This window comes from Anopheles marshallii, chromosome 3 (assembly GCF_943734725.1).
Source record: "Anopheles marshallii chromosome 3, idAnoMarsDA_429_01, whole genome shotgun sequence".
NCBI classification, from domain to species: domain Eukaryota; kingdom Metazoa; phylum Arthropoda; class Insecta; order Diptera; family Culicidae; genus Anopheles; species Anopheles marshallii.
Window position 1 is genome coordinate 19,864,862 of NC_071327.1, and position 12,639 is coordinate 19,877,500.

General features: G+C 42.4%; 2 protein-coding genes across 2 annotated transcripts in view; both read right to left on the reverse strand.

The window, feature by feature from the left end:
* Positions 1-997: 997 nt before the first annotated feature.
* Positions 998-4,439, reverse strand: LOC128711357 (mitochondrial Rho GTPase). Its single transcript, XM_053806226.1, has 6 exons — positions 4,241-4,439; positions 3,963-4,168; positions 3,725-3,877; positions 2,443-3,638; positions 1,441-1,503; positions 998-1,133 (listed from the first exon to the last, which is right to left on the reverse strand). The coding sequence occupies exons 1-6, from the start codon at positions 4,437-4,439 to the stop codon at positions 998-1,000; spliced, it is 1,953 nt and encodes a 650-aa protein (XP_053662201.1).
* A 5,222-nt stretch (positions 4,440-9,661) lies between these two features.
* The window catches only part of LOC128711273 (nuclear receptor-binding protein homolog), a 30,909-nt gene continuing 27,931 nt past the window's right edge, over positions 9,662-12,639 (reverse strand). Inside the window, exons 8-10 of the mRNA XM_053806141.1 lie at position 12,639; positions 12,278-12,521; positions 9,662-10,149 (exon numbers count right to left, since the gene is read on the reverse strand). The exon at position 12,639 is cut by the window's right edge and continues 119 nt beyond it. Of these exons, the coding sequence (XP_053662116.1) occupies positions 9,662-10,149; positions 12,278-12,521; position 12,639 (733 nt within the window). The remainder of the gene's footprint in view (positions 10,150-12,277; positions 12,522-12,638) is intronic.

The following is a 12,639-nucleotide window of genomic DNA, read 5'->3' on the forward strand; positions in this document are numbered from 1 at the left end:
TTTCAAATACTATTGCTTTTATGTTTCTGAAGATAAAAACAGAAAGCTTTTCGTCCGATTTTCATTAGGAATAATAAGTTTAATGTTTTGCCGATTTGATTCCGTTTCTCGAATGGTTTTGCCACATTATTCAAACAATGTTTTTTTGCACTGATACTACTGACGGTATTGATGGTTTTCTACTTCTAACTTTTGCTGCTATACAACACAACACCGTTCGTTTATTTTTGTTTCCCAAAAATGAACTACCAGAATAAAGCTTTAGCGCGCCGTAGTGTGTTTTGCCTATCGGTTTAAATGGTATCCAACTCGGACCTTGTGTTCACTGGTATACTTATCCATCAGCGATCTGTTTACAGCGATGCAGACGGTAATGGTAGTATGATACCATATTTACGTACGACCGTTACTATTAAGCATGGAAATGTTCCACCGTTTCAAATAGTACGTTTAATAAGGAAACTCAATGTATCCCTCATCCCTCCACTCGGTGTGTGTGACACTTAACAGAAGCTTATACTTTTGCCAAAAGAAAAGCAAAGCGATTACGATCCTCTTTACAAATCGCAATTATCCAAAAATAGAGTATACAGAGATTTACTCGAATGGTTGGAAGATTATGTCCAAATTCCAGTCAATGTTTTTTTTTTTTAGTAATTGTATTAACGCAACGCGCTTAGCTTTGATTTACTACTTATCTTTTATCGTGTCTCGGCCTTCTACACTTTCCCAAAACGTATGCGCGCACACCGTTAAGGGTGCTTTCTACCTCTATTTGGCGGAGAGCAAACAACCCCCGAAAACATTCGTATCGCGGAAGATCGCCCGTAGGTATAAGTTTACCCGTGAAACTGGATTTTATACGTTGTTTAGCTTATGAGTTTACCTTCCATTGTTCTTACGCTGCTTATGTGGTGACGGTGACACGGAGGGCGACAACAGCAGTGACATTGTATGTACACAGGGGTTTCACCAAGCGATCATCACCCTTTCCTCCTCATCGTGCCGCTGAACCCGGTCCATGAAACGCTTTCACTACGAAGAAACCAACTATCGTTGCGGCCGCTATGCCCAGTCCTGCCTTCCACCAGAGTAATGGATCACTCGACATAAGCCCGAATTGCTTCAGATGGCTAAAAAGAATTGAAAAAAAGACCGGGTTTTAGTACAAAACATTTCCCACTGGCAACAGCGACATGCAACATGGAGTTATTTAGTGCAGGATTCATTTATAAATACAATTGATTGTATTAAGTGAAAATATTAAAAGCGTTTTGTGTATGAGAGTGTTAGAGCTTGGTGTATTCTACAATAGTTAATTGTATACAGAACTAATACTACGTATTTTTAGCACATTCATTATTAGTTGTTACTATTATATACATAAAGGAGCAAACCAGAAAGAGAAAAAAAACGTTTGTACAAACGGACCAAACTTACGTTGTTTCCCACAGTTGTACCAATCTATGCTTATAAAACAGAATCCACGCTGCTTGAAATCGACTGAATACGACAATACATAGACAGAACAAGAGTTTGCAACCCGGAGAAGATAAAAAGAGAAGGAAGATAAAAACGGAACGGAATTAAATTTAAAGCCAAAATTTCAATAACAATATCCATGGATGGTTGTTGCAATACAATGTGTGCTGCCCGTAAACTTGTGAATAGGTTTTAATATTACAATATTTTGATCATCCTTTTTAGACTGACGAAAGCAGTTTTTGCTTAAGGTTTTAAAATATTAGAATGGCTTTTGGAACTTTTTATTGTAATTGATATTTTTTAAAAATATTGATGTTAACGTGCGCATTGAAAAAAATGGACTGATTTACAGTGGCGTTGATGAAAAGCTATCAACGTCCTCGTTTAAAAAGGCTTTTAGAACAACTCGACGACATCGTACACGGTGACCAAACGCGCCGGCTGGCCAGAATATTAGACAGTGTCCAACGGAAAAGAAATGTCAGCATTTGGTTCAGCTTTATCATGGCCTTAGCGATCAAATCTTACTCCGCTTTGATCTACAAATTATTGAATTTGATCCTTCGTTTGGGGTTTGTCCAAAAGTCGCATCGGAGAACCATCGCGAGGGTTTTAGATCTTCAGTCCTCCGTTTTCATCGGAAATTCCGGAAGGATTTTTTACCAGGACTTTCAGTCGTTTCTTTTGGTAGATTGCCTGCTGCACTCGAGTGACCACTACAGGTATTTACTTGGACTACAAAACTTGTTCGTTCCGGAGTTTCCTATCTTATTGCCTTAGAATCATAGGAAAAATCGCTAAAATCAGTCCAATTTTTTGTAAATGCATACATTATGTCAACAATTCACCTGTTAGTAGCTTTCTACTAGATATGTTCACTGCATCTAGAGTTGAAATATAGTGGTGGTATTAAGAAATTCGGTATCGGTTTCATCCCCATCCCATAGCAATACTCACGGAAACGCCGCCATCGTTGCTAGTTTCGTGTAGATGTCTTTCTTATTGTGCTTCACGCTGAAGAACTGTGGCTGCAGCAGTTTGTACTTGTGGCAAAAGTCGGGCGGCTGCAGCAGGTAGTCCTGCCTTACCTCTTCCAGATCGGCCTTGGTGCCAACGATCAGTACCGGTATTTTGCTCTCGGCAAAGTACTTGATGTATATTCGTGCGATGTACTCGAACGACTTCGCATTGCCCACGTCGTACACCAGACAGGCGACGTCACAGTTCACTTCGCTCGGCTGCAGCGGATCCAGCACGAGCCTCGCGTCAACGTCCCGGAGCACGAGGTATTTCTCCTGCCCGTACACCTGCACCGTGTTGATCGCGTACCGGTTGCTGTGTCGAATGTCCCGATCGGTAAGACGCTTCATGTCCTGGGCCAGAAACGCCCGGCAAAAGGTCGTTTTGGAGGCATCTTTCGCACCGATCACGTGACACATGTAAACCGTACGGCTGTTCTGCTTTTTGGCCAGATCGATGCGTCGTTCGCGCGTTACGTGAATTGCCGCCAGCTGGGACTCGTTTTCGTGCACATTGAACCCGAGATAGGCGAGATATTCGAGCGTTTTGTTCACGTCCACCAGCGTCATTAGGCTCCAGCGGCACAACCATCCGTGCAGCGTGGGCCACCCATTGTCGTTTGTCGGTATCGTGCGCTTGATGTCGGTGGAGAACGGTGGACTAGGGCAGGCGCTGAATAGCTTCTGGAACTCGGTAGGCGAAAGTGCGCCATCACCGTCCCGATCGCTGCGTTCGAACAGCGATACGAGAAACTGTTGTCCCCGGTGGGACAATTCGGTACTGCTGCCCGGCGGTATCTTAACGGGCGGGTGTAAATATTCGTCACTCATTGTGAGGTTTTCGTTGTACCCGAAGCGACGCAACACGGCCCAGGTCGTTTCGTTGCGACCGCGCTGAATGAACAGACAGTGCAGGAAAAGGAACCCGTTGAGCGTCACGGAGTCGTCGCGGATACCGTCGGGTGTGTTCTTCATCAGTACCGCTTTCACCTCGTCCAGCACCTGGGGCTGTAGGGGTGCATTGAAACAACGGCGCTGGAAGTGATTCAGCTCGTAATCGTTCAGCAAACCATCGCCATCAATGTCACACACTTTGAAGATACGCACAAGTGCCTTTTTGCAAGCTTCGGTTAACTACGCGGAGAGTTGGAGTGGAAGAGGTAGAAAAACATTTGCATTTGTTTTCCGAAAATTTGTGAACTAAAATTCGAATAACTCACATCTTGGTCTTCCATTATGTACAGTGGTGCCGTTGGGTGCAAAACTGCCTTCTGAGCGTAGTAAAACATCTCGGAAATGTTGTGCAGCGTTTTGGCTGAGCATTCCACACAGCTCTCCACTTCGGGGTAGTCTTCCATGATCGAAAGGACATGCTACAATTGAAAAAAGTGGGTAAGTTAGATGAAGAACAGAATATGGAATTGGACGTAAAATAATTCCCGCTTAAAAAAATCTTACGTCGATAGTGGAGTAATCAACCAGGTCAATCTTGTTTCCCACGAGCACCACCGGCTTCCGTTCCAGTTCGGAACACTTCTGCACCATCGGTAACCACCGCTCCGTGATGCCGTCCAACGTTTCCTCACTGTCTACCGAGTAAACAATGCAGACGACGTGCGCCTTTCGAATTTCTTCCGCAAGCGCTTCATCCGTTTGTTCGGCCGCTAAAATGGGCCAAACCGAAAGCGATGATTAATACAATGCGACGGAGGGCTTTCGACGAAAAAAAAACTTACCGGAATAATCGACTATGTTTGTGGGAACCTGTTCTGGCGTCACATCCGCTGGTATGGTGATTTCTTCCGCCTTGAGTGGGACATCTTCCGGGAATTCTTCGCTCACCAGTGACAAGATGAGCGACGTTTTGCCGACACCCTGATCGCCTACCAGCAGTATCCGGACGTGCCGCTTGTGAGACACCGTCCAGGCGACCATCGTATCGTTTGCTTACAAATCCCTCACGCGAATTGGCAACATTGACCGGAACCCGGAAAACGATACGACTTCAGGGTTACCTCGAAAGTATTTGTTTGCTAATTTCGTCAACCTGTCAAACGGTGTGTGTTGTAATCACGCACTATTATTGCACACCGACCTTCTTGCACTATACACGCGCATACACCGCCGCTAACGCAATCTTGCACAATCGATTAGCGAATAAAAATCACAGTTTGGGGTGACGCGCTACTGTGATGTGCAGTTGCTTTTGCAGAAACGTGGCCCAGTGCAGTAGCGTTTACCTCCTAGCAGTGTGACAAAAAAAGCATGCGTTGCTTTGCTTACCGATACAGTTACTTTTCCCACCGTTCACAACTAAAAAAACTCTAGGGGGGCTGAAGATCTCGAACGCAACGCCTGGCTCTCTGTTTGCTAGTGCACTCGCACTCAACAGAAAGAACCGTTGATCAACCCTTCATCAATTATGTATGCACTTGCCGAGTTGCAAACTGAACTGATGGCGCTCTGTACCTACAGCAGTGCAGAATTTTGTCCTCACACGCGAACTAAAACTTTTACGTCGTTCACTTTACACCTAATAAAAAACAAAATCCCGATCACTACACTGCATCGACCCGGTATGAGTAACTGGCAGTACTGGGGGAGAGAAAGAGCTAACCTTTACGTTAACCAAGCGGGCCCGGCAGTTTTTGGCTTTTCAACGCGATGCTTCCCACATGCCCGACGGCAACGACCGAGAAGGCTATTTTCTCTATGTTGGGAACTCCCCCGCCAAGTATTTTCCACGCTATGCTTTGGTTGTTATGTTCTTGTGCTGATGCCTTCTGTTGCTGCTGTTGCTGATGTTGTTCTTCATTACGAAATCACTACGGTGTGGAGTCCTCGTGGAGATGTTGCGTTCTGTTTCGCAGGATTTTTACAAATGTTACCGGGATATTAAACCCGCTACATCCAGCTCCAATCAGTTGGTGACCACGAGAAATACTTTTTATCACTTAAAACGTTGATCAGATAACTTAAAAGGCTCCCATAACTTATTCCATCTTCATTTCTTGTGCACATTCTCCACACACCACTGATTGTTTATAATCTGCTGTCAACCGTTGGCAGTTTTGATGGTGTGTGTGTGTGGTTTATATTGTTCGACCGAAAACTTACCGGCTTGCAACAAAACGGCGTTTGAACTGACAGTTGCAGTTGTTGCCGAGCAGCTGAGCTGAGTTGCAGCAGTAACTTCATTTTTTAGGAACTATGATGAGGGTTGTTCTCCTTCATGTTGAGATTGTTGAATGTTTCGTTCTACATGAGACTATTGCTTAGATAAAATTAGACATCTTAGAATCTGGTTCCCGTCATTCGGATCTCGAAATCGGATGCAAACCTTGTACCTTTCTTGTGCTCCAACCACGCATAACTTACCATATTCTCATTGCCCGCCAAACCCGGAACACACGGTTGTTTCTTGCACCTTCAGATCGAATGTTGTAGCGTTAAACCCCGTTTCATGGGCACTTTTATTATTTTCCTCCTATGCTTGAATACCAGATCTTTCCAACCGTATTATACTTTGCCTCCCAGTTTCACAATTTATTACCGACCTACCGATCACCGCCTCTGATCTCTCACTTGTTTCGATTACACGATATCGATGTTAAACCCTTCGCTTCTCGCTAAGGAAAGCGTCATTCCCCGGTTTACCTTACTCTTCTGTTTGTTTTCAATTTTAAATCGCATCCATTCACATTCTTCCGGCACTTGTTGTAAGCCCAAAATCCGCACTAAGTTGTCTGCACAATGATGACGGTTAGATTGCTTTTGGGGGTCTCTCTACAGGAAAATGTGTGTCCACACCGCAATTTGTTTCACATGCTTCCCATTGCTTTACTACCCACAAAAACTGTACCGCACTTTATTAGCACTTCGAAAGCAAGCAGACGTATCATTGTTTTCAATACAATTTAAATGACTATAGTTTGAATAGAATTGATTTCTTATACAGTTGCGTCGGGCAAGACAGTTCCGAGGAGTTACACAGGATGCTGCAATCTTGGCTGCGATGTTCGTGTGCGCGTGTGTGTGAGAGAGTATGGTTTAATAGTAATATGTTTACGACCGTTTTATAACTACACTACCGTCTCGGCTTATTCCATTTAATTTATTAGTTGTATCACGCATTGGTAGAGTTTTATTTGGTTTTTAGTAAAATAAACGTTTCCGGCGTGCGCACAGCGACACACCGTCGTGTGCAATCAATCATATTTAGATCTAGTTCAGGACACAACAGTTTCAGGCGTATGGGTTCACGACAAGATGCTTGCGGGACAAATTCTACGCGTTCGTGTCGCATCGATGCGACATCGAACATCTCGTGTTGCATCGAGCGTGACATAAGTTTTTTAATGATCCTAAAGGTACTCGTCATCGACCGTGTGTTGAGATCACTTCGTTCGCACTTCGGTCGCTTAGCTTAAATGTGGTGATGACCCTATCTCCCGCACGCTGGTAGTCTTCCCTTCTTTTCATATAGAAGTATTTGTCAGAGATTTTTAATCTCTCCATCTATCTGGTTTACCTTACATCTAGTTACACTATACTAACCACTTACCAATGTCCTTAACTCCAATGAAAGCGATAATTTTTGTATGTCGCATATTCTTAGAAGCTGGTTTAACTCACGTGCATTTCATTAGTGATACAACATGATCACCAGCAAGACGATCAGTTTCAATTACCGCACTTGCTTGCTTACTACACCGCTGATGTGTTGCGGCGAATGGTAAGCAGAATTATAAGTGGTAAAAACACGAATAGACTCATATAGTAATGGAAGCATATCATCAAGAGATCAGAACCATCATTCCCATTCAAACCGCCCACAAGGCTGGCGGGGGTTGCCCAGTGTACGCAAAAGGGTTGGGGAATGAAATCATATTGCACATCATCGACACATGATGGATGATCGGATACACGGGCGCGGCTTGTCTGGTTCGGCTTAGCTCTAGTTGAACGCATTAGTAGTAGTAATAGTAATGACATTAGCATGTAGCAATACAGCATGTCCAGTGCTACTGGTAATTGTAACTCATATATGCTCGTTAAATGAACAGTACGGTTTCGGATAACGTTTCGCTAGTTGAGCTTTGCAAATATTCTACCCAATTACATTGCGCAGTTTAAAATAGATGCATCAGACACTACACTGCGGAATAAAACATCATTTCATTCATATGCTTCCATCGCTCCCTCTCTCTGCCTCTTGCTTCATTTTCTTCACGCCAAACTGCGCCCGTCCATGCGCTTATGTACAATACGGAAAACGTAGTTTCGCCTGTTTGAAATATCCCGTTCCACACGCTATGTCGAAAAAGTACAAAAAAGGACTTTCGCTGTCACATTCGTTTGGTTACTTTAAGTCCCGGATTGCGAAACGCGCAGGCTTTTTTCTTTCTTTCATTTGTTCTACTCCCTACAGCTTTTACAGGGTTTTTCTAACGCGTACATGAAAGTTAGCACAAATTTTAGTACAAATAGATTTATCACATCGTCCAGCCGTTTCCAGTTCAGTTCGTAGAGAAGTTCGATCCGTGCTTTGTTTTTTGTTTTTGTTTCGTTCTCTCACTATGCATGGAACCGTACGCTTACTTTACTAACCATTTCTAGCCATTACATTTCTATTTTAGCACGTTTTGCCCATTCCTGTTCTGTGTACACCCTTACATCCTACACCAACGCACCATCCATGGCGGGACGGTGAATGGATGGCTGGCTATTTAGCAGAGAAGGGGCAGCGGCAAATCAGTCCACCATCTACTCCATAAACAACACACACGCGCTCTACACCTTCAGCCGTTTACTACCGGTAGTTATGCTGCTTTTAAACGTGGCCGGGGTTTCCGAATATGGTGTGATCAACAAAATATGGCGCGGCGACTGGATATGGGTTGACTTTCCAGATTCATTCCTAGCTTTTCTCGTTGCATTTCTTATAGCATTCGTTGCGGAAAAGTAGATTCTATGCGCGCGAATAGAGAATTTTAAAAATCTTCTGACAAATTAAACTCGTGGGGGTTAAGGTCGAAATGTGGCGCTCTTCAAGAAGATCACTCATTTTACCGGTATAGAAAACAGTATTTTGTGACCGTTTCCTAGTTTCTCTTTCACCGAAGGAGTATAAGTTTGAGAAAATAATAAGAATCATCTAGGATAGTGGATAGTCGTGTTCATCAAACTTCTGCTCATTACGATTGAAGTGACGAATGTTGTTCGGGGTGTGGTAGACAGATTACGTTAAATACTTGATTTTTGCTACTTTATATGATTCAATTGTAGAGTTTTTGCCTGTTTGATACTGTTTCGGGTAGAGCCTTAGGTTTTATTATTGTACACATGTACGCCAAACAGTACCGCCCGGCTCTCTTGCCCAATATTTATACAAACGCAACCAGACCTATTTGCCGCAATATTTCACTGTGGTTTGTAAATTTAGCTCCGTAAACATACATTCACTTTTGTTTTGTCATTTTTAATACACACTGTTTCTTGATTAGAATAGGGTTGGGGCATTTCGCTTTGCAGGTTTTGAACCTTTGCTACGTTTCATTTATCTCACTTTCGGTTTCCGCATTCTCAACATCCATCCGTGCAAAATCATTATAGAAAAAAAAGATACAAAGAAAAATGAAGATTACTTCCGTGTGGGTGCTCAAATTACTCTGAACGATTTCAAAAAATTGTAATAAGAAACAAGATGTAACATTTACGCTCACGGTAGAACTAGGCAACAAGTTGAATATTATGTTTCTTTCTTGTGCAGGGTTGCCCATGTGACTTCCGTAGTTACTGCTTTCGTAGGACTGTTTGGATGATGTAATGCAAATAAATGTTTTACGTTTGCTTCCTTTTTGACTCTACAGCCGTTTCCGGCTTTGATGACTGACTGATCTGTGACCGTAACTATCCACAAAACCGCAAAATCAAGTCCTGTGTGCAGAGGTTCTAGTAGACACTTCATCCCGAACAGGGCGTATTGCAAAGGCGCGCTTTACCGATTACACTATACGCTCCGGTCCGGCCTTGGTACGAAGTGGTCAGAGGTTTGTGGAATTCATATTGTATAGAAACTTGCTAGGTGTACATTGCCGGTCGTACAAAATAGTCGTGTCTGTTTTAGACCACTCTCGTGATAGATTGCTTAATAATTACTCATCAGTAGCCTCATATGGAACGATCATTTCACTAGACGGTATTGGTTCGGCATCATCTACGTTGCCACAGGTGGAAGTAGAATTGGTGGTGTTTGAAATCATATTCACTGACGGATCCATTGTGTCACCAGCCGCCATGAACCCGCGATGCTGACCGTGATGATAATGATATGCTGCAGTGGTGGTGTGTCCGATCGGTGGAGAGCTATTCCCGGAAGGAATGTTTTCGATCATCTCATCATTCAGGTCGTTCGGGGGTACGGTTACTGGGTACTCTGCTCTGCTAAACCGACGCAGTTCCACCATCCGTTCCAGGGCTTCCAGCTCTTCATCATTTTCCCGTGCTTCTTCCGCATCATCAAGATGGCCCGAGAAAAGACCACCATCCATGCTGTTCACACTGATTCCCGATGTTTCCATTATGGCTGGCATCGTTGATAGAATGGATTCTGTGTCCGCAACCTTCCAACCACGTTCCAAACCTATCCAAAGAACATGGAATTTCGCATGCAAGAAAACAAGGAGAAGAATGTAAAAAGAGATAAATTAGTGTTTCTCATATTACTGCAGGAAAGCAATTGGTGTAACTAAGACGAAAAGTAACAAAACAGCACAATATTGTAAGTCGGCTGAATCACTGAAAACATAATAATAACCCCCGAATAAGATAACAAAAGAGCAACAAACACACAAAAGACGACAATAAGTAGAGTGGGCTAGATACACAACACAATAAAAGTAAACAAAGAAATACAATAAAAAAAACAGGAAAAGGTATGACAAAAAAGGAAGAAACACATTTAATATGGGTTCACAAAATTAGGAAAGACAAAACTAATCGGACAAGTAATGAACACGAGCGAACAATACAAAAAAAAACAACAAAAACCAGCAGTCCAAAGGACAAAAAACCGAAGACGAAGAAACAAAAACAGAGAAAGTGTTTGCTACACGAACAAGAGAACGGCGGAAAAACGGGGGATAATAAAATGATTGCAAAAGAATACATATAAACATATTCATATTCTTGTATTTCCATAATATCTTCCGGGTTTTCGGTTTCACGTTTTTAGTTTGGCAAATGATGCTTGCCTGTTTGTCTGTGAACAGAGCTAGTTTATCTTATGCTTGCTGTCTTGTCATGATCTATGCAGAACCTACAAACAACTCACTAGCGCAGTATATATATTGTTTTTCTCGACATTCGTTCATTGTTAAGGATCGTGCATGTTGTTTTATTTTCGAATTAAACTTTGCTTTACACATTTATTTACGGGTTTACGCTTGCGTGTTGCTTCTACTATAGCTATATTTGCGGTTTTACATTACGAATCGATTCGTTTACATTAAAACTCATTCACTTTTCGCACACAATCGATCGAAATGATATACAGGTAAGTCCCCCTTCTTGGCGGGTGGCGTTACTGCACATTATTAGCTATTGTTTCGAATGTTTTTTTCTTTGCTCCTGTTTTATCCCACCTTTACGTGGGATTGTATTTGCATTTCGCAATCGTTTCTCGTTTACATACGCTGTTCACCCCGTAGTTACGACTATGAATTGCTGTACTGTTAATAACGCTATCGTTAGCTGATTACGAGATGATGAGTGCAAGTAGTAGTTTCCCTATATCGGATCATAATTTTATTGGATTTTGCAAATAGTTGTTTATTGGTTTGATAATCGCTTATCGTGGATTATGCCGATTTAACACATATTTATTGGCGCACGCTAGAGCCTTGGATGTCTGTGACGATAAATCGGACACAACACACAAAGATACAATCGACAGTTCCTTCGGTGTGTCCAGGTGAATGGTTGGTCGTTTTATTAATGCGATCTTTGCATATTCCTACGCGTGTCTGAGTGCGTTTTTTTGTTTTCTTTCATTAGTGAAAGTGAACTAAAACGAAGATCGACAGCGGTGCCTGAGCAATGATTCGAGGCACCAAATCAACGCTGTCAGCTCAGTTCACCAAGTGTAACGAATAAAATCAACAACATTTTAATATCGTTGTTATTTACAATAGATATTATGTAAACCGATCGTTCGCGTGTAGTTCGAGTGTACTTGTGTGTACGGTATACGTATGTGTGAAGGGGTGTACGTGTGTTGCAGCATATTTGGTGCGGCAAGTGTGTATTTGTGTGTGGTAGATAGTGTGGTGAAGGTGATTTTGCTGTTAAATATATGTTCTGCTTCATGCGTAAATGAAAAAGAAAAGTGAAAACTTCTATCATGAAACATAACCATGGGATAAAGGGTGAAATATGCCACACATTATAAGTAAATATGATATATCTTTATACGCAATAAAACAAAATGGAAAAAATGAGAAAAAAAACACAGTTCTTATCTCTGCTGTGGATGGAAAGAGCTTTTTTTTAGAATTCTGGTAAGAATGAGAGAACATGAATGATAGGAGCTTATGGAGAAACCCGAAAACATACAACAATTCACGAGACTAGGGTGTGTGCGGAAAGGTTTTGAAGAAAAAAGACAACAGTCAGTTAAAAAAAAAAAAAAAACAAAACATAAACGAAAAAAAAACGGAAAGTACTGAAAAAATGAGAAATTCATAATGACAAAGAAGGAAAAGGCTACTAACTGGCCGAGTGTACAGGAACATGATGATGCAGGTGATTGGATTTGCCCGTAAGGGTGGATCCGGCCGATGTACCGGCGGTCAGCGGGTTCGACATAGAGCCGATTGCGACCCCGATGTCGCCCGTTACCGAACCGGACGAGGTCAGTGCAGTGGTGGATTGCACTTTCGCATTAGCGTTGTGTAGCTTTTGCTGATGGTTTCGTAACGTTTCCTCTATCATCGTAGCAATTCGTTCGCGATCGATCTAATTAGTGGAAGGAAAGAGAAAAAAAAAGCAGGGAGAAAATAAGAACAATCAACAAAGGTTAGATTTGCGGCACTCGGTGGGATATAAATTCGATCGTTTGTTCGGCATAGTTACT